Below are 22,738 nucleotides of genomic sequence, written 5' to 3'. Positions count from 1 at the left end.
CTCCACCCCCAACCGAATCCCTCTATGGGGCAGGCAGGTGGGGGAATCCAAGTTTGCAGGGGAGCTCACATTGGCACCCTACCCTTTTCAGGTTTGTCCGTGGGAGGGGGGTGCAGGAGGGTCCTCAGGAAGATGTGTGTGGACCTTGGGGGGGTCTGTTGGTTCTGCCCTTAGTCAAGGGGTTTGGGATCATGGGGGGTTCCCTATGGAGGGTGTGGGGGGATCTGTCGGTCCCTCCCCAGGGCTGGGGGTGCAGGATCCTGGGGGGGTTCCCTATAGGGAGTGTGGGGGGTCAGTTGGTCCCTCCCCAGGACAGGGGGTGTGGGATCCTAAGGGATTTCCTTGGGGGGGGGTGCAGGGAGCATGTCCTCAGGGGAGTGTATGGGGAGGTCTCTCTCTACCTTCTTGGGGCAGGGGGTATGGGAACCAAGGGGTTCCCTATGGGGGTTGGGAGGCCCACAGCAAGTGTGGGGTCGGTCTGTCCCTCCCCAGAGTTGAGCGGCATAGAGGGGCCTGTCAGTCCTTCCCTGGGGCGGGGCAGGATCCATAGGGGTTCCCTATGGGATGCAGGGGGGTCCACAGGAGTACAGGATCTGGGGGTTCCCTATGGCGGTGCAGGGGATCCCCTGTGGACCTGTGTGTCCGGTCCTTCCCCAGGGTCTGGGTGACAGGATGGGGGGGGGTGGTTATCACTGGGTCACCTGTGGGGTGATTTGTCTGGGGTGAGGGACCTGAGGGGGGGTCGTCTATTGGTTCCTCCCCGGGGAGGGGATGCGGGATCACTATGGGGGGTGAAGCGGGTCTGTCGGTCCCTCCCTGGGGCAGGATCAGAGGGGTTCCTTATGGGGATCTGGGGGTCCCCGGGGGGTGTGGATCCTGGGGTGGGGGTCCTGTGGCGTGCGGGGGGGTCCGTCTGTTCCTTCCCCTGGCGAGGGTGCGGGACCGTGGGCCCCCGGAGGCGCGGGGGGTCTGTCGGTCCCTCCCCGGGGCGGTCCCTGCGCTCAGCTCCCCGCTCGCTGTCACATTCCTGCCGCCTGAGTCAGGCCCGGAGGCGGCGGCGGCACCAGGAAGCGCCGGGCCCGGGCCATGTAACCGAGCCGAGCCGAGCAGATCCCGGCCCGGCGCGGCCATGGGGGACGGGGCAGAGGAGGAGACGGTGGAGCTGCCGCTCACGGACGGTACTGGGCGGGGAGCGGGCCCGGCGGGGCGCAGGGGCCGGGAGGGGGGCATCGTGTCGGGGTGCAGGGGGCCTGGAGGGCTTGGTGCGCAGGTTAGGGGCCGTTCCTGGTCTCGGGGGAAGGAGGGCAGGTCCCGGGAGTAGCGGAGGATGGTGGTGGGGGGGTGTGCTGCAGTTCTGGGGTGCAGGGAATCGGGTGCAGGGAGAAGGCGGGGGTGGCGGGTGCAATGTGGCGGGTGCAGGGAGAAGGAGGAGGTGGCGGGTGCAGTGCCGGGAGAAGGAGGGGGTGGCGGGTGCAGTGCCGGGGTGCAGGGAGAAGGAGAGGGTGGCGGGTGCAATGTGGCGGGTGCGGTGCCGGGGTGCAGGGAGAAGGGGGGGTGCAGTCCAGACGTGCAGAGAGTCAGGTTTAGTGCTAGAGTATAGGGAGAAAGAGGGGGTGGCGGGGTGCAGGGAGGAGAGTGCAGTGCTGGGGTGCAGGGAGAAGGAGGGGGTGGGGAGTGCAGTTCAGGGTCGCAGGGGGCCATTGGTTTGAACTGTGCATGTCCCCTGGGACCTTTGGGGGTGCAGGGCCCCTGGTGGCAGTTGTTGGGGGTAGGGTGGCTATTCGGGGAGAAGAAGTGCAGAGCCATGGGGAGGTGGCCCTGCCCCTCTTCTCCCTACAGACCTATCACACCCCCCATCAGTGCAGGCTCAGCCCCGTGGGTGGGCAGCAGCAACAGGGGAGCGGGGGTGGGGATTAGTCATTGCACCCCCTTCCCCAGGGACTGGCAGCTTGGAGGGCTCACGAGCTGGAGGCGTATGAGACACAGCCTGCTGGGGGTGTGGGGGTGGCCAGGGACATGGGCAATAAGGCCGGGTGCTACCTGGGTGTGTGTGTGACATGGACAGAGGGATAGGGCCTGCGTGGGGGATGGATGCTAGCCGGGGTGTGTGTGACACAGGCAATGGGGTAGGGGCTGCATTGAGGGCAGGCTGCCTCACCCACCCAAAGCTGGGCACTGGGCTCTCATCCACCACTGGTTCCAGACTCATGCCTAACCTGCCCCGAGCTGGGTCCTGCTGCAAGAAAGCTCACACTGCCTGCCTGGGCTCTAGGGTCTCTTGCATGGCAGCCCTGGGGTGATGCCTGTTTAAACCCATGGGAAGCCCCTGTCCCGAGTGGGTGGGGGATGGACAGGGGGCACTCACCATTCTGGGCTCGGGCAGCCTCCCATCCAGAGTCCTGGAGCCTTTGCAATGGAGGAGAGAGCGAGAGTGGTGGTGCCAGGTGGCCATCCTGGTACCTGCCACTCGGTGCCAGCTGAGTAGGGTCGCATGGGTGGATTGGGACCTCCTAGGACATGTGAAGGGTTGAGGGGAAGGAGCAGAAGCCTCCTTCTAGCTGCCAGGAACTTGGAGGGGCAGGGTAGTACACCCGCAGCCCTGTGGGGAACCTGGGGGAGGGGGACAGGTATGGTGGGGGGACGTAGGGAGATATGGCCAGAGTTGGCGGGGTGTTGTTAAGCAGGTGATCTCACCCCAAGCTCCTCCCAGCTGCAAGCTTCCTGTTTCCCCACTGCACCCTGAATTCTGTGCCGCCCTTCACAGGAGGTTGTGGAATGCCTCTCAGCTTGCCATCCCTATGAGTGGAAGGTGATGTCTCTCTGGGCACTTCATACCCCTGCCCTACACATTTGCCACCAGACCTAGATGCCCCCTTGATCCTGGGAACCCTCTTTGGGGCAGAGGAAAGTGGCATCTAGGATTCCCACTAGGCAGCACCACAGGGATGTGGGGGGATGAGTCAGTGTCTCCACCTGGAAATGGAGGGGTGATCCCCCCCAATTAACCCCACCCTGGCTTGGTCCCAGGGTGTCTGTGGGGATGGGAGTTGCTGGCCCAGCCCCTTGGCACCAAAACCTGCTGTGAGTCACCAGCAGGAAACGGGGGCTCCTCCTCACTGCACCCTGACCCCACCCATCCCTGGGGGAGAGGCTGAGGCAGGGGGTGGGGGCTGAGGTGCAGCAGGATGCGGGGGTAAGGCAGGGACATTTAGTGGGGGATGGGCCTGAGCTGGGTGTGGGCATAGGTGGGGGTTTGGGATGAGGTGAGAAGACAAGGCAGGGAGTATGGGCCTGCGGCATGGGATGAGGGAGTGAGGTGTGTGGACCTGTGGGCTGGGATAGTGTGGGAGGAGGTGAAGGGCAAGGTTTGTGGTGAGCAGGTGGGGAAGGGTGGCACGGGGCCCCAGGCTGGCTTTGACCCCCCATCCGCATAATCTTGTCTCTGTGGCAGCAAACCTGACTGGCCATGAAGAGAAGGTTGGCATGGAGAGCTTTGAACTGCTCAAGGTGCTGGGAACTGGAGGTGAGTGGGGGACACTGGGGGGCTGTGCCATGGAGAGGGGCACTGGAGGTGCACTGGGGGGCTGTGACCCCATTCCTCCTCCCAATGGGATGGCGCCTTCCCCATCAATCCCCTCTCCCCCCAGCCTGTAGGAAGGTCCCCTGCTTCCCTGAGCCTGCTGCTCCCATCCCCACTTCCTGGGTCCCATCGTCTCCCCAGTCTCCTGGGATCCTCCTGATGTCCCCCTCTGGGCTCCCAGCCTACAGGAAGATCCTCTGATGCCCCTTTGTATCCCCCAGCCTACGGAAAAGTGTTCCTGGTGCGCAAGATGACAGGCCACGACATGGGGAAGCTGTATGCCATGAAAGTGCTGCGCAAGGCTGCCATTGTGCAGAAGGCCAAGACCACGGAGCACACACGCACTGAGCGGGCCGTGCTGGAGCATGTGCGGGCATCACCCTTCCTAGTGACTCTGCACTATGCCTTCCAGACTGGCTCCAAGCTGCACCTCATCCTGGGTATGGGGGACCCCTGGGAGGGGGCAGGGGAGGGTGGGACGCTGGGACCCAGGGGATGGGGTGTGGCAGATGCCAGGGTGCAGAGGTGGATCCAAAGGAATGGGAAGGGTAGGATAATGGGACCCAGCAGGTGGGGGAGCAGGGAGACTCTAGGGTGGGGCAGTAGGTGGAGCTGGAGAAAGACCAGTGTTGTTTTCCACAGCAATATTCGATGAAAACAGAGGGGGAAATGGTTTTTGCCTAACTTTTCCAGGGGAAAATTTTCAAGTTTTTCAGCAGGAATTAAAAAACGGAACTATTATGATAGAGAAGTACTGCTGCCATGTCTGATGGGAGTTGTAGTTCAGATACCTCGCACTCCTATCCTTTATGTACAGTGCAGCCTGGTTGGACTACATCTCCCATGGTGCACCAGGCCATGGGCTTCTGACACACCACTTAGTGCCTCCAAATGGGGGGAAACTATGATGCATTATGGGAGATGTAGTCTGTTCAGGGAGCTTAGCCTATACAGGAGAATGGGGTGTGTGAGGCAGCTGACCTACAGCTCCCATGAGGAGCTCAAGCCACGCAGCAAGGGGAGGCTGTGGTGCATTGTGGGAGATGTGGTTCAACCAAGGAACTTGGTGTACAGCGAAGAATGAGCATGTGAGGCACCCAAACAACATCTCCCAGGATGCACCACAGCCAGGGGCTCATGACACTACTGGTGCTGGGGGGAGAGGGCCAGGACTATGGTGCATCATGGGAGATGTATGGTGGATCATTTGTTTTTTTGATAAAAAATCAAAAATTTCTGACAGACACAGGCTTTTGGGGAAAATTTCCCTTTTAACCCCACCACCTCCCCAAGTTTTCCTGGGGGAGAGGCAGTGAGGGTGGAGCGATAGGGGAGGCATATGGCACCCTCCCGTGCCATGGGGTGTGAGGGAATCCAGACCAAACTGAGAGGGGGAAGGGATCTGGCTGTGGGTGCTGGGTTCTCACTCCCTGTCCTCCCCCACCCCCTGGCCCTGCAGACTACGTGAGTGGGGGGGAGCTCTTCACCCATCTGTACCAGCGCGACCATTTCACGGAGGAGGAGGTGCGGATCTATGCAGGGGAGATCGTGCTGGCATTGGAGCATCTGCACAAGGTGGGGGGATATGCCTAGGGGGTGGGGCAGGAGGGAGCAGAACGGGCATCCACTTTCCAGGGGGTGCATGTTCTGGGAGGATGGGAAATATCTGGAGAGGATACTCCAGAGACCAGGTAGACTGTTCTGCTATGGAGGGGCTCTGAGGGGCCGTGCCACAGGGAATACGGGGGGTGCTGTCCTGTAGAGAGTTCCTAGGGGGCTCTTGGTCTGTGCGCATGGGCTATGTGAGTGTTGCCCTGTAGGGAGTTCCTAGGGGGCTCTTGGACCATGCTGGAGGTGCTATGTGGGTGCTGTGCTGTAGGGGTTCCTGGGGGGCTCTCGGGCCGTGCTGCAGGGGCTATGGCGGTCCTGTCCTGTCGGAGTTCCTGGGGGATTGTCGGGCCGTGCCACAGGGGCTATGGGGTTTCTGTCCTGTAGGGGTTCCTGGGGAGCTCTTGGGCCATGCCGCAGGGGCTATGGGGGTGCTGTCCTGTAGGGGTTCCTGGGGGGCTCTTGGGCCATGCTGCAAGGGCTGTGGGGGTGCTATTCTGTAGGGGTTCCTGGGGGCCTCTTGGTGCCATGGGGGTTCTGTACTGTTAGGGGTCTCTGGGGGGCTCTCGAGCCATGACATAGGTTCTACGGGGTTGCTGTCCTGCATGGGTTCCTGGGGGGCTCTCTGTCCATGCCACAGGGTCTATGGGGGTGCTCTCCTGTAGGGGTTCCTGGGGCCTCTCGGTGCCATGGGGGCTATGGGGGTTCTGTCCTATAGGGGTTCCTGGGGGGCTCTTGGGCCATGCCATGGGGACTATGGGTGTGCTGTCCTGTAGGCGTTCTTGGAGGATGGCACTCCAGGTTGGAGGGGCACTGAGGAGCCATGTTGCGGGTGGATGTGGGGGATGCAGGCTTTGGGGAATGCCTGTTCTGAGCCTGTGCTCATCTGCAGCTGGGCATCATCTACCGGGATGTGAAGCTGGAGAACATCCTGCTGGACAGCGAAGGGCACGTGGTGCTCACTGACTTTGGCCTCAGCAAGGAGTTCCTCACCGAGGAGGTCAGACACCCACACCCTGCCCCCGATGATTCCCCCCCATAGCCACCCCTGGGGACCTCAATATCCTGCCCCGGGGACTCCTCCCCCATCCCCTCACCCTGCCCCCTGGGAATCCCCCAATATCCTTCCCCTAGAGAGCCCCCCCATTCTGCCTCCAGAAATTTGCCCCTCCCCACAGGGATCTCCCTGCCTTCACTCTGTGCCCCTCTCCCATCTTTCTGATGAAAAGCAGGGAACAGAGAGTCTCTTTGCTTCCCAAGGGGGTGTCTCTTTGCTCTGCCCCCTCCACCAGTCACTGGTGTTTGGGGCCTGGGAGGAGGTGCAGCCTCTCTTCCTTGTGGGGGCTCCATAGCGGGAACCTTGGCACTGAGCCCCCACATTCTTCTCACCCCTCTCCCACAGAAAGATCGCACCTTCTCCTTCTGCGGCACCATCGAGTACATGGCCCCCGAGATCATCCGCAGCAAGTCAGGGCATGGCAAGGTGAGTTGGGGGAGGGTTGGGGGAAGGGCGTAATGAATGGGAGGGCATGGTGGGGGAGAGGAGTATGACGAGGGAGCCAGGGGTTCCATAGGGAGCATAGTGATGTGGGAGAAGGGGGTGGGAGAAGTGAGGGGCATGGCAAGATGAGGGGAGTGGGAGGAAAGGCATGGCTGGGGGGGGGTACTGTAAGGTCGGAGGGAGTGGCAAAGAGCCATGAGGGAGCAGGAGGGGGGTGAATTGAGCGGGGGGGGAGCTGGGTTTGGCAGGCAAATGGGGGGCTGGCTGGCAGGGTGTATCAGCCTGTCACTCCCACCCCAGTAGCAGTGTCGGGAGGGTTGGGGGGGGCTGTCTACTGGGGGGAGGGTGTCATTCCAGGTTCACTGCCCCCTCCCTAGCAGTGGGAGGTGGGGTCAGTCTTGGGGGGTTCCTGGCTCATCACCACCCCTCTCCCCCACAGTCTGTTGACTGGTGGAGCCTGGGGATCCTGATGTTTGAGCTGCTGACGGGGGCCTCGCCCTTTACACTGGAGGGGGAGAAGAACACGCAGGCCGAGGTGTCCAGGTGAGGAGGCTGCTGGGTAATGGGGTGCAGGGAGGGGGATTGTCAGGAGTCAGGGGGATAAAGTGGAGGGGGGTTTGGAGAGGCTGCTGGGTAATGGGGCGTGGGTAAGGGGGATTGGCAGGGGCTGCTTGGTAACGGGGGGCAGGGAGGGGGATTGGCAGGGGCATCTGGGTAACGGGGGGATTGGCAAGGGCTGCCAGGTAACAGGGGGCAGGGAGGGTGTTGGCTGGGTAACGGGGGATGGGGAGGGGGGATTGGCAGGGGCTGCTGGGTAATGGGGGGTGGGGAGCAGGGATTGGCAGGGGCAGCTGGGTAACAGGGGGCAGGGAGAGCATTGGCTGGGTAACGGGGGGCAGTGAGGGGGATTGGCAGGGGCAGCTGGGTAACAGGGGGATTGGCAGGGGCTGCCGGGTAACAGGGCAGGAAGGGCGTTGGCTGGGTAACAGGGGATGGGGTGAGGGGATTGGCAGGGGCGGCTGGGTAACGGGGGGCAGGGAGGGTGTTGGGTGGGTAACGGGGGATGGGGAGGGGGTATTGGCAGGGGTAACAGGGGGCGGGGAGCAGGGATTGGCAGGGGCGGCTGGGAAATGGGGGCGTAGAGGGGGCTTGGCAGGGGCTGCTGGGTAATGGGAGGTGGGGAGCAGAGCTTGGCAGGGGTTGCTGGGTAATGGGAGGTGGGGAGGGGGGATTGGCAGGGGCGGCTGGGTACCGGGGAGGGGGAATTGGCAGGGGCTGCTGGGTAATGGGAGGTGGGGAGCGAGGATTGGCAGGGGTGGCTGGGTAATGGGAGGTGGGGAGGGGGGATTGGCAGGGGCGGCTGGGTACCGGGGAGGGGGAATTGGCAGGGGCTGCTGGGTAATGGGAGGTGGGGAGCAGAGCTTGGCAGGGGCTGCTGGGTAATGGGAGGTGGGGAGGGGGGATTGGCAGGGGCGGCTGGGTACCGGGGAGGGGGAATTGGCAGGAGGTGGGGAGGGGGGATTGGCAGGGGCTGCTGGGTAATGGGAGGTGGGGAGGGGGGATTGGCAGGGGCGGCTGGGTACCGGGGAGGGGGAATTGGCAGGAGGTGGGGAGGGGGGATTGGCAGGGGCTGCTGGGTAATGGGAGGTGGGGAGGGGGGATTGGCAGGGGCGGCTGGGTACCGGGGAGGTGGGGAAGGGGGCTTGGCAGGGGTGCTGGGTAATGGGGGGCGGGGAGGGGGCTTGGCAGGGGCTGCTGGGTAATGGAGCTGTCTGTGCCACAGACGCATCCTCAAGTGCCAGCCCCCATTCCCAACTGTCATTGGCCCCGTGGCACGTGACCTGCTGCAGAAGCTGCTGTGCAAGGACCCCAAGAAACGCCTGGGCTCGGGGCCCAGTGGGGCCCAGGACATCAAGGAGCACCCCTTCTTCAAGGTGAGGGGAGAGAGGGACACCTTCACCCTGACCGCAGCCCACTCTCACGTGGCTCGAGACCCTCAGGAGGGCTCCCCACCACTGGGCACAACCCCCTTTCCCAGCAGGGTCCCCCAAGTGCAGCCCCCTCAGGTAGGGATCCTTGCCTCCTCCCCACAGCTCCTACACCCCGGGCAGGGACCCCCTCACGTTTACCCCCTTGTCCCAGGAGAGGCCCTACATAGAGCCCCCTCACCTACTGCCCCTGTCACCAGGGCCCCCTGGCCACGTCCCCCCCCCATCGCTTAGGTCGGCCAGGGATCCCCGCACAGCCCTCGCACACCTGGGAAAGAGCCTCGTGTGCACCCCCAGCCATGGTGCCCTCCAGTCCCCCCTGGCAGGTCTCCCCACCCACAACATGCAGCCCCCCCCAGCGATGTTCCTCCCTACCAGCCACACACACAGCTCCCCGTGGACATGGCTAGCGCCCCACATCCTAGAGGTGGTCTTGGGGGAGTGAGACCCAGTGCGCCCCCCCTCTCAGCTAGGCTCTGGCCCTGTGCTGGACCCTCCCCCGCATTAGACCCCTTTCCCCACTCACCTCCCCCTCATGCTGACCCTCATGTTCCCCTAGGGCCTGGACTGGGTGGAATTGGCCGCACGGCGGGTGAAGGCTCCGTTCAAACCCATCGTCCGCAGCGAGCTGGACGTGCGCAACTTTGCCGAGGAGTTCACCCGCCTGGAGCCCGTGTACTCGCCCGCTGGGACCCCACCCAACCTGGACCGCGTCTTCCAGGTGAGAGACACACGCCCCCTGCTGGGGTCCCCCAGCTTCCTGTGCGCTCGCCTGCTGGAACCCTCCCATCCTGGACTGACTCTTCCCAGGTTCCCCCAACCCCCCCGCTTCGGGTGTACTTGTCCATGGGAGGCCCCCCCCCCCCCCCAACCTGGACCACGTCTTCCAGATGAGCCCCCTGCTGACGTTTCCCCAACACCCGCCCTCTCATTTGCTCACCCATCAGCACCCCCCGTCCCAAACTTGGACCACGTCTTCCAGGTGAGTCCCTCACTGAGGTTCCCCCAACACCCGCCCTCTCGTATGCTCACCCATCACCACCCCCCAACCTAGACCAGGTCTTCCAGGTGAGACCCCTGCCCTGCTATCCCCTTCCCCTGCCAGCTTCGCGTATGTGGCCGCTGAGCTCTGTGCCCTGGCAGAGGGCACTGGTTCCTGAATCCCCTGCTCTCGCTGACAAGAGTGGGGGTGCTCTCTGGTGTGTGTGTGTGTGTGTGTGTGTGTGGAATCTCCTGCACCCGCCAGACCCACGAGGGGCTGGGGGGGGGTCTCCATTGGGTGCTGTAGCCATAGAGATGTCTGCAGGCTCCCTGCCACCGCCCCAGTCTTATCTCTCCCTCCCACCTTCTTTCAGGGCTACTCCTTCATCGCTCCTTCCATCCTGTTCAACCACAATGCCATCACCACGGATGTGCTGGACCTGGCGCTGAGTGGGGAGCGCCCGGGCAGTGCTGCCGTGGCACGCAGTGCCATGATGAAGGTAGGGGAGCCCCCTGGGGCTTGATGGGAGTGGCAGGGGCTGCTGGGTAATTGGTGAGGGAGGGGCCTTAGCGGGAGCAGGATTCCTCATCAGGGTCCCTGTGGGGAGAAGGGGGGATCCCTCCCCAGCAGTGGGCACCGCTGATGCTCCCCGCTTCCTTCCCCAGGACTCTCCGTTCTTCCAGCTCTATGACCTGGACCTGAAGGAGGCAGCCCTGGGCGAGGGGAGCTTCTCGGTGTGTCACCAATGCCAGCAGCACCAGGGTGGCACCGAGTTCGCCGTCAAGATCATCAGCAAGAGGTGGGGGTGCTCCCCCGGCAACCCCCCCATGCTCCAGCTGCTATGGCAACCAACCCCCCCACTCCCACGGGAACACCCCCACTCCTGCTCCTATAACAACTCTCGAGGTGCCTCCTCAGACTCACCCCTCGCTCCGGACTTTGCCCCCACCATCGCTGACCCCCCAGGCTCTCCATTGTCCTCCATCACCCTTTATGGGACCCTCCCAACACCTCCAGATTCCCCCCTTTAGCCACCAGACACCCCCCTCACAAGCCCCTGCTGCCTTCCCCACCCCCCATCATCTCCCTTCCCCGAACACTCCTCTCACCCCCTTGCTGTCCCCTTTCACCACAACTACCTCCTCCGGGTCCTTCCATTCCCCCATCCTGCAGTGCAGTTCTCCGGAGCCTCAGCTAACGTCTCTCTCCCTGCTGCCCCCAGGATGGAGGTGAACACCCAGAGGGAGGTGATGGCTTTGCAGCTGTGTGAGTCTCACCCCAACATCGTCAAACTACACGAGGTTCATCATGACAAGGTACCCCCTTCCCCGTCAGCACTCCCTGGGACTAGCACTCCCCTTCTTCCCTGGGCATCTACAGCCCCCATGCCCCACCCCAGAGGTGGCTGCATCTCAGTGCTGGGCGAGGGATCCTTGTGAAACTAGCCCCTGTACCCCACCCCAGAGGCAGCTGCATCTTAGTGGGGGCAGTGCCTCTGTGTTGCGGGATCCCCCTCTGCTCAGTGACACCCCCCCCCCCTTCTCCCCGGGCAGTATCACACGTACCTGGTGATGGAGCTGCTGCGGGGGGGTGAGCTCCTTGACCGCATCAAGAAGAAGCAGCATTTCAGCGAGTCAGAGGCCAGTCAGATCATGCGCAGCCTGGTGTCAGCTGTCAGCTTCATGCATGACGTCGGCGTGGTGCACCGGGACCTCAAACCTGAGGTATGGGGGGAATGGGAAGGCAGGGCCTCAGGAGGTTGGGTGCATGACTAGGGTAAAATGTTGGGGGATCAGGGCCTTGGGGGATTGGAGTGTAGGGCCTGGAGGACCATGGAATCAGGGTGCAGGGCCTTGGGTTTTGTGGTGTGGCGCTTGGGAGATTTGGGAATAGGGGTGTGGGGTCTGGGCGATCGGGATCCTGGGGTTTTGGGGTGCAGGTCCTGGGGGTGGGTGCTCTGCCCCAGGAGCTCAAGGCCCCATCCTCCTGCTGTTCCCCAGAACATCCTGTATGCTGATGAGTCAGAGGGTGCCCCAGTGAAGGTGATTGACTTCGGCTTTGCTCGCCTGCGCCCCTCGGGCTCACAGCCCATGCAGACGCCTTGCTTCACGCTGCAATATGCCGCTCCCGAACTCTTCACTGATGAGGGCTATGATGAGTCCTGCGACCTCTGGAGCCTCGGTGTCATCCTGGTATGCATAGGAGGGAGGCCAGCATTGAGTACAAAGCACCCCAGATCCCTACAGGGAGGGAGCATTACGATCCCAGGGCTCTGGAAGGGTCCCAGTCTCCCCGCTGCTGCTGTATAAGCACTGTGCGCTCCACCCCAGAGGTGAATGATTTCAGCAGGACTGAACAATGTAACCGCATGGTGGCGCTCCTCCCCCCCTGCCTGCCCATGGAGTCCTGTGGGGAGGAGGGGAAGTGCTGACAGCTTTGTTCCATGTCCTGCTGCCTGAGCAAGTCTGACTTCCTGCCCTCCAGAGGAGAGGAAGGATAAAGGCGATTGACTCCAGGGTCAGGGTGGGAGATCCTTTTGGGATCCAGGAAGTGGGCGGGCGAAGCCTGTCCACTGCTAAAGGATCCCCACCCAGCCTAAGAGGGGGATCCACAGGACCAGGATACCAAATAAATCCGGGGGACAACTAATGAAATAACAGGGACAGGAGTGCGGTCAAAGGGTCAAACGAAGGGAACCGGACGGGAACACTGAGCAGAGAATCCCGGACAGCGTCCACTGCTCCTCGAAGGTGTCAAGGGAGTCGATGGACGCCGTCCAGAGGAACTCTGCCTGGATACGTGAATGGACCGAGGATCGGAAATAGGCCCACAGTCACAGGAGACTCCATCGGCCAACCTTCTCACTCTGATTTTATGGATGGCCATTTTAACTAGGGCCAGGAAGAGGTTGACCAGGAGATCCCGTGACTTTGTGGGGCCACTGATAGGTGAGAGGAGGAAATAAAGGGTTAATCCTCCCCTCCCACTAGGGTCAAAGAATAGGCTCCCAAGGCTTGACTTTGGCTCCGCCCACAATTATAATCCTGTCCACACATGGAGGCCCCCCTCTTCTCCCACCACTCCTGGGAACGGCATCAGGCCCCCCTGGGCTTCTCTGAGGAATTCCTTTGCTTGGGGGGGGAGGGGGGTCCTGTGAGACACCCACAGCCCCACAGCGTGGGGTTGGCAGGGCCCCCCAAATCAGTGAGGCTGGGATTGAACATCCCATTGGGACACCCAGGGCAACTCCCCTCTCTCTGAGTGATGGGCACAGGCTCTTGGCAGACTCAGGCAGGCACCTCTGTGTCAGTTACGGTGAGGGAGCTCCTCGTCTCCCCCTCCCCCCCAGCAATTGGCTCAGGCTCTCCGCAGACTCAGGCAGGGATCTCTGTGTCAGTTACGCTGACGGAGCTCCTCCTCTCCCCCTCCCCCCCAGCGATTGGCTCAGGCTCTCCGCAGACTCAGGGCAGGGGTCTCACATTTTCCAGGTTTTCCCCCAAACCAGGATGCCTAGAAACTGATTTTTTTAGAACAGAAGCTGCCACTCTGCTGCAGTCACGTGACTCCAAGAGCTGGTGCACCGCGCACTGGGCCGTTAGAGCCAAGCCCGACACCCACCCTGACTCTGGAGTAACAGTACCGTATCCTGAAGAGCTGTTGGGCCTTGAGGGGTGTTAGTGAGGGCGTGTTGCTGGTGAGGCTACTCCAGGGCAAGGGGAAGGGAAATGCCTGAAAGCAGAAGTCTCTACTGGGGAGTCCCTGTGTCTCAGCCACTTCCACAATCTCGGTTCCTCTCTGAGCCATTAGAATGGAAAAAGCAAATGCTCAGCCCTGTGCCATGCTTGTGGGTTGGCGGTGTCTGGGGCTGCGGGATCACCCCCTTCCCAGGGGGCTGGGGGATCACTCCCCTTGGGGAAGCTTGCTGATATTTGCCCTGAGTCAGCTTCACCCAGACTGTCTGGTAACACCCCTACTCCACTGTCTCTCGCCCCACCCCCCAGTACACCATGCTGTCCGGACAGGTGCCTTTCCAGAGCAGCCAGGAGGGTGGCGCGTTAACCCATGCGGCTGAGATCATGCACAAGATCAAGGAGGGGCAGTTCTCACTGGAGGGCGAGGCCTGGAGGGGGGTCTCCGAGGAGGCCAAAGAGCTGGTCAGAGGTGAGGAGTGTGGCATGAAATAAAGGGTCAATATATAGGACTCTGTTCCAAGCGCTGGGGGAGTGGGAATCTGTGGGTCTGGTGTACCCCTCACCCCACCTCAGATGGAAGTGGTGCTGTCGGGCTTGGGAAACCCCTCTCCCAAGAGGTGGGGGAGGTGGCATGTGTGAATCTGGGAATTTCATGTAATAGCTTTGTATTAAGTTTCTGTATCATTGTGGGCCAGGGATTATGTAACTCCATGGGGGAGGGGGAACCACAGCCCTCCAGGATCAAAGAATAGGGGGGGCGGGGCAGGGGTCATTAGGCAAATTCACTCACCCTAGAAAGGTCCCTCCCCCTGGAGAGGCTGCAAAGATTGGTTCAGATGGGATTCTCCAGAGACCAACAGACCAAGAGGAGACATTTGGATAAACAGCCCGAGTTTAAATGGACTCGGAGCTGCTTTATGATCCAGCAAATGGGCAGACCTTTCTGTCCGAGGGGGGGCCCAATCCTTCCTGGGAAGGGTTGGAAGCACAGGTGCCAACTTTTCCCAGTGCTGGTGGGTGCTCGCGCCCCCTGACCCCGCCCTGACTCCACCCCTGCCCTGCCCCCATTCCAACCCCTTTCCCAAAGTCCCTGCCCCAACCCCGCCCCCTCCATGCCCCTATTGGACCCCTCCCAAATCCCCGCCTCCTCCCCTGAGTGTGCCACATTCCCCCTTCTCCACCCTCCCTCCCTCCTTCCCTCCCAGCACTTGCCACCGCAAAACAGCTGTTTTGAGGTGCAAGCGCTGGGAGCCAGGAGGAGAAGCAGGACACGGCAGTGCGCTCAGAGGAGGAGGCGGAGCGGAGGTGGAGGTGAGCTGGGGCGGGGCGGGGAGCTGCCAGTGGGTGCAGAGCACCCACCAATTTTTCCCCATAGGTGTTCCAGCCCCGGAGCACCCACGGAGTCGGCGCCTGTGGTTGGAAGGACTTTAGCCTGCTGAGGCCCCGGTTAGACAGGCTCTCTGTGAAGCCTTTAGCAGGGGGTAGGAACTGTCATATGCTTTCACCTTTAGAATAAATGTGTTTGCTTAGAAAGAGCTGTGCCATAACTTGGGACTGCTGGCAATCGCAGTTGGTCACAGATATGGCCATCACTGTCACAGTATATGGGGCTGGGGTATTGCTCCCCCCAGGGGAAGGGCTGGTGAAGTGCCATCCTGCTCATGCCAACCCCCACATCACTAAGCCATGGGTGTGTTCTCCTTCCCCTGCTCCAGGGCTGCTGACTGTGGACCCTTCCAAGCGGCTGAAGATGTCGACATTGCGCTACAGCGAGTGGCTGCAGGACGGCAGTGCCCTCTCCTCCACCCCGCTCATGACCCCTGACATCCTGGAGTCCTCAGGGCCCGCCGTGCGCTCAGGGGTCAACGCTGCCTTCATGGTGAGGGGGGGGTCTGGCGCATGGCCATGAGAGAGCAAGGGTGGTGGTGGAGGAGGAGGTGGCCTTGGTTGGGGGCCGGGGGACTGGCTGAGTCTCCCTCATGTTGGGACTGGCTCTTAGGCAGGGGCGTGGGGATGGGTTGAGGCTTTGAGGGAGGATAGTGTCAAGCAGGAAGAGGTGAGGGTCTGAATAGGTTGGGTGGGGATGCGAAATAGGCCATATGGGGTGGGGGTGGTGGCGGGGGGGGGGAACAGACCAGGTCAGGGAGAAGTTTGACGGGTGAATCTCTGGGTCTCATCCTGTCCCCCACCCCCAATATCTTGCCCCCCAGGCCTTCAACAAGGGCAAGCGCGAGGGCTTCTTCCTGAAGAGTGTGGAGAACGCCCCCCTAGCCAAGCGCCGCAAGCTCAAGATGTCGAGCACAGGGGCCGAGGCCCGGCGCAGCTCCTCGTCGTCCTCCTCTGGCTCCTCCTCAGCACTCCCCGCCCGGCCCCCGCGTCCCAAACCACCTGGCCGCCGCCACAACCCCCCCTCGTAGCGCCTGTGGGGCAGGGATGGGGGGCTATTTATTGTCTCTGTTGCTTGTGGGGGAGAATGTGGGCGGGTATCTCATTTGGGTTTTTTTAGGGGGGGATGAGCCTCTTTTGGGGGCATTTTGCCCCCCCCCCATGTGGACACGTTTTTTCGTTCATCTTGTTTTTGTTTTTTTCATTTTGATTTAAACCTGGAGGTTGCCCTGTGTATGTCTGGGGGTCATAGGGGGTTGTCTCAGTGTGACAGAAATGTGAAGTCCCCTAGGAGCTAAAGTGGGAATGGTTTTTGGGTTGACAGGAAAGTGGGGCAGCCCTGGGGTGATTATGGGTGGTGTTCTGTGGGGCAGGTGTGGGGGCCATAGGGCAAGGAGGTGTCTCTGGGGTGGATGCACATGTCTGTGGAGCAGTTCTAAGAGACATACCCTCCTTGGCTTCCAGGTCAGACTAGGGTCCATTTCTGCCACTGACAGTTCAGGGTTGCCCCACCCCACCCCACCCCACCCCGTGGAAGTCTGTACCCACTGTTGCAGAAGAAGGGGCAGCTGTTCCCTACAGGGGAGGGAGATCCTGTGAGTACTGCCACCGCCACCCCTTAAGATCTGAGGGCAGGTCCCTTCAGCCAGGCTCTGGGGCTGGAATGAGAAGTGAAGGTCAGACCGGTAGGGTCGCCTTAAAGAGAGGGTGGGGGGTGCTGGATCTATATTTTATTTCTTTTAATCCTTTCTTTGGGGGGGCGGGCAGGTGGCATAGGGCACTACCTCCTCTCAGGGCTGTATGCTGGGGGAGAGCCCAGAACAGGGGGCCAGACCCAGGTGATGTCTCCACCAATGTCTTTCCCCATCTCCCAGGGCCATTGTTAATCTGATACTCCTGCTGTGGGGCAATGGGGCAGGACCCCCATTGAGCAATGGCGCACATGGGAGAGAGGTGAACAGTACCCTATGTTTAGTCCCTGCAATGTGGGAGCTAGAATTGCACCTCCTGGATAAGATTGGGGTGGGGGGAGAGGGAGAAGGGAAGAGTTTTTTTATTGAGACAGAAATTTCTATCTATTTTTAAACTAAGAATGTTGGGGGTGGGTGCGTGGGGTGGTCTCAGAGTACAGGGGGTTGGACTAGATGACCTCCTGAGGTCCCTTCCAACCCTGATATTCTATGATTCTACAGCCCCCGCCCCTTCCCCAGCTGGGAGTGAGGCTAAAGAAAACCACCACCCAAGCAAATTAAACCCTAGACCATCCCTTCAGAGCAAGCTGGGTGAAGGGGAAGCAGGGCCATAAAAAGCTTAGGGAGAGGGGCTCGTTTAGACTTGGGGGTGAGGTGGGGGACTGAATCAGTCACTTTAAGGGGTGTTTGTGCAATTGGCTCCTCCAAAGATTGTGGGGGGTGGGGGAAAGGAGGACAGGCCCATGGGGGGTGGGGAGTCAGAGGCAAGAATGGGGAAGAGGGGGCTTGGGTTCATCCCACTTCCTGGGTGCTGCCATCCTTTGTGTTCCTCTCTCCCTCCACCCCCTTTTTAGGTGTGCGGGAAGGGCTGGCTAGTGTCTGTTCCCGCAGCTGCCCCCCCCGTCTTTCCGACACCCCCACCCCCCGTGGGGGTTGGGTAGGACCTGGGGCTCTCTGAGCACCCCCCCCCCTCGGTTTCTGTCCCTTGGTTGGGATCAGCTAAGAGTCGGGGCTGAGGGATTTCGGGATGCGAGCAGCCGTCCGCCCCCCCGACCCGTGCAGCTGCACTGAGACGGGAGGGGCGGGGCCGGAGAGCATGACGTGAATGGGGGGCAGCTCCTGTAGCCCCGCCCAGGGGGCCGTCTCTTATCCGTCTGAGCGAACCACCTGTATTTTGTATTTGAGAATAAAACTCCTCTGACGCCACCGAGTCTGTGCGGGTGCGGGAGCTCTACGCCTTGGGCTGCCGCTGGGCATGACGGGAAACAGCGGCCACCTCAAGCCCCCTGCAGGCGCCGGAGCGGCCCGCTCCCGGACCCGCTGCTGGACGGCGGGAAGCCACCCAGCCTGGCTGCGAACGTAGCCACGTGCCCGCCAGCCGCGGCGTTTCTGCGGGCGTCACCGCCTATTAGTACTTCCGTGGGGCGGGGTCGCTTCTCATTGGTTCCGACAGTGGCCAATGGGGTGAGAGAGGTCAGTACAAATCCAGCTGAAGGCCTCTCCGGGAAGGGGGAAGGTTGGCGCGGAGCGCTGGGGTTGGGCGTGATTCGCCGGGCCAGCGCTGCTCCTTGCACCCAGGCATAGGTGTGCTACTCTCCTCAAGCCTTTGAAGAAGGCCTATGCTGGGGGAAAGGAGGAGCGTGCCAGCCCACTATCCACAGGCCAGCTTACTGGCTACTGGCTACTGCCTCTCATCTGGCATGGCAGAATCAACTGTTCCCTAGTGTAGTTACTGCAGGCAGCCTTAGCAGGGCTAGCTGCAGCTGTCCTTTAGGACAGTGATTGATTCTGGAGAGTAGCCTATTGTGACACAGCAGGACTTCAACCGTCTAGCCTAACACTACCTGCAGTAACGAATGTGCCACCAAGCTGGCCTGGGGTAGTGTATATTGAAGCTTCTATCTAGACAGTGCAATGTTGAGAATAGAATTAGGGGTACTGGTCTAAGAGGTGTACAGTCTAATATATAAATAGCCTATTTCACAAGTCTGAGAAGTTCTTTTCAGTAGTACCAGTGGGTCTCAACAGTACACCAGCTTCACTATACACTAGGCAGTGTTAGCAGGAGTTCAAGCTACACCTTGGAGAATCACTCGGCTAGATTCCTAAAAAGAATTGCATCAAGCCCCTATCACTGCACCATCTAGATAGGAACCTGTTTTAAACTGGGATGCAGGGGAACAAGACTCCTAAAAGGAGTACATCGTGGAGGGGAAAAAAAAAGCACAACCTTCTTTGCATAACCTAATAGGTAGGATGCTCCCTTAGACTCTAGGAGACACCTGTTCAGGTCTTGACACAGCAATTTACATGAGGTCATATTAACTTTTTACTGCTGCTGTACCTGCTTTGCCCTAGGGTGACCCTAGCACACACTACCCCCTTGCTTTATATAGCACCAAGCCCCACAGGGTCCTCCAACTGAGTTGTGCACTGAACATGCTGAGGCAGCACGTGGAATAGGAACCACACAGAGAGACTTTATTGAAAATAAAACCTTACACCATCTGGAATGGAACCGAAGCATCCCCAGAAGCCAATATGGATGGGGGGGGAGGAAGGGGAGAAGGAAAGGAATTGGAGATTAAGGGGGGTGAATATTAAGCAGTTAAGAAATTAACAGTCAGTCACAATATCCAACATACGCAAACATGTCCAGGAAGGCAACAGTGGCTAGTCAAAGAGACAAGTCAGCTGCCCTGCCACAGTCCATGAGCATTCAGGTGAGATGCTGAATATGGGAGGGAAGGGGAAGAATTGCCAGATGCAAAACAGTTTGCAGAGCTAGCCAGGGGCCTGCTCCACCAAGCCACTTAGGGGGAAGCAGGCCATAGGCCCTGCTGGGCTCCTGTCTCTGTGGTGCCCAGCATACAAGCACACATTGCAGAGGAGGTGAAAGCATGCACTGTCCTCAAAGGAGAGCAGCTGCTGCTGACAGGATGGCACCAGGGACAGGGCAGGGGTGACATATGGCAGCAGTAGGAAGAGTCCATCCAGTCTGTACAGGTGAGGGGGATGTCCTACCAGAGCCTACTTAGCTGTCATCATCTGTACAAACTCTGCAAAACAAAGGCACAGGGTCAGAGAGCAGCTGACAAGCCTGATTCACCCCACTTCTGCCTTCTCTCAGGGAGAAACCATACCCCCACCAAGGCTGCAGTTGGAGGTGCCCTGTTGGGTCTCCCATTCCCTGGAGTTAACAGCATTTGTGACATTTCCAAGCCCCTTCACCAGGCTATGCCTGTCCCAATGCAAGAGTAAGAAAGCAGCAGACCCAGGAAGAGAACCCAGGGATCCTGACTCCCAGACCCATCCTACCCACTGCATTGGAGAGTCCTTAAGGGAGCCAAGTGCCCTCTCCAAAGTGGTACTATCCTGAGCAGCAGCCGTGCCCTTTGGACAGTCAGTGCAAGCGGCCCTGCCTCCCTCACCTTCATAGTTGACCTGTCCATCACCATCGATGTCAGCTTCCCGGATCATCTCATCCACCTCCTCATCTGTCAGCTTCTCACCCAGATTGGTCATGACGTGGCGCAGCTCGGCCGCACTGATATACCCATTCCCATCCTGGGGGGCGGGGGGGCAGGCACCATGTCAGGCAAGGGGGCCACAGGGTTGCCCCCAGTTAGCACAAGCACCACAGGGACCCCACCCTGTCAGCCTCAGCACAGGCCCTGGGGAGGGGAAAGCAGGTAGACTGCACAGGTAGACCGCACAGGCAGTCCCCACCCCCCACCCACCTATCTCAGGTAACTGATGACTCTCCAGCCCCCAACCCCATGTGGAAGGGGGAGGTATCCAGTTGTGAAGCACATGCACACAGGAAGGAGTACTGGACTCAGCTGTCCCTGCAGGGAGGAGTTTCACCCAGCTGCTATTTTGGAGCTCCTGGGGAGAAAACGGGGGGCACGCACAGCCACCAGGGATAAGGGGGATGAAGCCCCACTGCCTCACCTTGTCAAACACCCGGAAGGCCTCACGGATCTCCTCCTCGCTGTCTGTATCCTTCATTTTCCTTGCCATCATGGTTAGGAACTCAGGGAAGTCAATGGTGCCATTCCCTTGTGCAGGGGAAGAGGCCATTAATGCTGGGCCTAACTAACATTGGGTTGGGTGACCTGCACTGCCCCCACCCCCAGCATCCAATACCCTACCTCCCACAAATCCAGACACCCAAATACTGGCAGGGAGCTCTGGAGAATTCACTGAAACACCCTCTTCTCTCCAATGATGGGCTTGTCTTGAGGGGATTCCTCTTCACCCCCTCTGCAGAGATGTGGGGAGCCTAGAAACAAACTCCAGAGCTCTGTAGTTTGGGCAGGGGACTGGCCTACAAACCTTGGGTTAACCCCCTGGGTTTAACTCAGGTACAACCACCACACTGGAACAAGGACAGACAGCTCTCCATGGGGCCTGCATCACTTTGGGATGCAGAAGTGACAGGCCCTAGGATGAGGCGATTCTCAGTTCAGTCATGAGTGACCTTCAGCTGTGTGAGCAGGGTAGTTAACAGCAGCACCCACACAAGAGGGATAGTGCCAGGGGTTGGGATTGGGTGTATCACACAGAGACATAGGGCTAGAAGGGGCCTCCTGGGTCATCAAGCCCAGGCCCTGCTATCACAGGCAGGCCCATCAAAATCTCAATCAGAAACATATCAATGTTTGCTCCTACTGGGAGGCTGTTCCAGAAACTCACTCTTAGCTTCAATAGCTCTTCGCCCTCCTTGGGGTTTCCTCTCTGATATATTTACAGAGAACAATCAGATCCACCCCCCCACTCTCCAAGCTTCATCTGACCAAGCTATACAAACCCAGCTCTTCCGGTCTCCTCTCCATTCCCCTGATCAGCCTAGAAACCCTTCTCTCAGTCCCTAGCCCAGAGCTCATAATCTAAACAGACAAAGAATGGTAAGGGAAACTGAGGCACAGAGAAGGAAAAAGAATTCTCCAAGCTCATAGCCAAGAACAAAACACAGGAGTCCTGCCTCCCAGCTCTGATCACTCCCCCCCGCACCCCACTGCCACCAGTGCAATGGCTGTGTTCCCACTCCCCACCCATCTCACAGTTCCCTCTCACCATCAGCATCCACCTCATTGATCATGTCCTGCAACTCTGCCTCAGTGGGGTTCTGCCCTAGGGATCTCATGACAGTACCCAGCTCCTTGGTGGTAATGGTGCCATCCCCATCCTTGTCGAAAAGAGAGAAGGCTTCCTTGAATTCTGCGGGAGAGAGGAAAGGAATCAGTACCCAGGGGGGCCTGCCACAGGGTCCCTTCTCCTGCAGTGCCCTCCCTCCCCCCAGCACCCTGGGCAAAGAGGCGCCTGGGCCTGACCATACTGTGAAGGACCAGGTCCCCCATATCAAGGAGAATTTGGGGCCAGCAGAATGAAGGGGTGTCTCACCTGCGATCTGTTCCTCCGTCAGCTGGTCTGCCTGCAAGAGGAGACAGAGAGTTATTGTTCTGACTGTCTGACACCCTCCCCCCAGCCATGCCCTATACCCCATTGCCCCCCGGGCCATCTGCCCCCCGGCACAGCCTCACCCCCCTCCCACCCAATCTCTTAGGGGAAGAGATTCTGCCCTTCCCCCCAGCCACCCCGGAGTCCCCACCCCGCCCACCTCCCGCAAGACGCAGCATGGCTGCTGTCTCCAACTGCCCCTCAACTACCCGCTCCCGGCTGGCCAATGGGGAGGGACCCTACTAGCGCCAGTCTGAGGCCTAGACCCTTCCCCCCAGCAGTGCCCCCCCCCCCCAACACTCAGGGCCAGGCTCTCCACCCCCCCACCGCTCTCTCCGCGCACGCCCCCTGCCGCCCCCAGTTCCCAGCGCCCCCTTGCTCCGCCACCCGCGGCCAGGGAGCCCCAGCAGCGCCCCCCCACGAGCCTCCCTTCTTGCCATGGCGGCGGCGGCGGCGGGGGGCTGGTGCTACGACCGCTCAGTTCCCCGTGGTCTCCGGCTCCCTCCGCCCGGGCCGCGCCGCGCCACCCAGATCCCTCCGCCGGCAACCAGTCCCGGACCCAGCAGTGGCCTTCCGTTGCGTTTTGCGCCGACCCCTTTAAATACCGCCCGCGCGGCACGGCCACGTGACCCACCTGCCCCGAGCCCATTGGCCTGCTCCCACCTGCAATGCGTCAGGGAGGCCGCTTAAAGGGGAAGGCGGCGGCGGGGCCGGCGTTCGGCCGACAGAAAGCGGCCAGGGTGGGTTAAAGAGGACGGGTACTGAAGAGCAGGTGGATTTAAAGGCGAGGTGGTATCTTAAAGGAGAAGGCGTAAACTGCCCCTAGGGAGCTGTGGGGCCTCACCAC

At 60.5% G+C, this 22,738-nt stretch overlaps 2 protein-coding genes across 2 annotated transcripts; one reads left to right on the top strand and one right to left on the bottom strand.

Moving 5' to 3' along the window:
• Positions 1-1,040: 1,040 nt before the first annotated feature.
• Positions 1,041-17,634, top strand: RPS6KA4 (ribosomal protein S6 kinase A4). The gene is made up of 17 exons (XM_077821692.1): positions 1,041-1,178; positions 3,452-3,523; positions 3,802-4,020; positions 5,040-5,155; positions 6,081-6,188; positions 6,591-6,671; positions 7,129-7,232; positions 8,473-8,623; positions 9,237-9,398; positions 10,033-10,158; positions 10,325-10,458; positions 10,882-10,975; positions 11,213-11,383; positions 11,660-11,851; positions 13,661-13,820; positions 15,067-15,230; positions 15,562-17,634. Exons 1-17 carry the CDS (start codon positions 1,130-1,132, stop codon positions 15,766-15,768), a joined length of 2,310 nt encoding a protein of 769 aa, XP_077677818.1. The 5' UTR covers positions 1,041-1,129; the 3' UTR covers positions 15,769-17,634.
• A 1,249-nt stretch (positions 17,635-18,883) lies between these two features.
• LOC144267683 (calmodulin-1) lies at positions 18,884-22,478 on the bottom strand. Its single transcript, XM_077821861.1, has 6 exons — positions 22,329-22,478; positions 21,835-21,865; positions 21,508-21,651; positions 20,383-20,489; positions 19,860-19,995; positions 18,884-19,487 (listed from the first exon to the last, which is right to left on the bottom strand). Exons 1-6 carry the CDS (start codon positions 22,329-22,331, stop codon positions 19,459-19,461), a joined length of 450 nt encoding a protein of 149 aa, XP_077677987.1. The 5' UTR covers positions 22,332-22,478; the 3' UTR covers positions 18,884-19,458.
• Between the last annotated feature and the right edge of the window lie 260 nt (positions 22,479-22,738).

This window comes from Eretmochelys imbricata, chromosome 7 (assembly GCF_965152235.1).
Source record: "Eretmochelys imbricata isolate rEreImb1 chromosome 7, rEreImb1.hap1, whole genome shotgun sequence".
Classification (NCBI taxonomy): domain Eukaryota; kingdom Metazoa; phylum Chordata; order Testudines; family Cheloniidae; genus Eretmochelys; species Eretmochelys imbricata.
The sequence above is the reverse complement of the archived record's forward strand: the minus strand, read 5'-3'. Positions and strand labels throughout refer to the sequence as shown.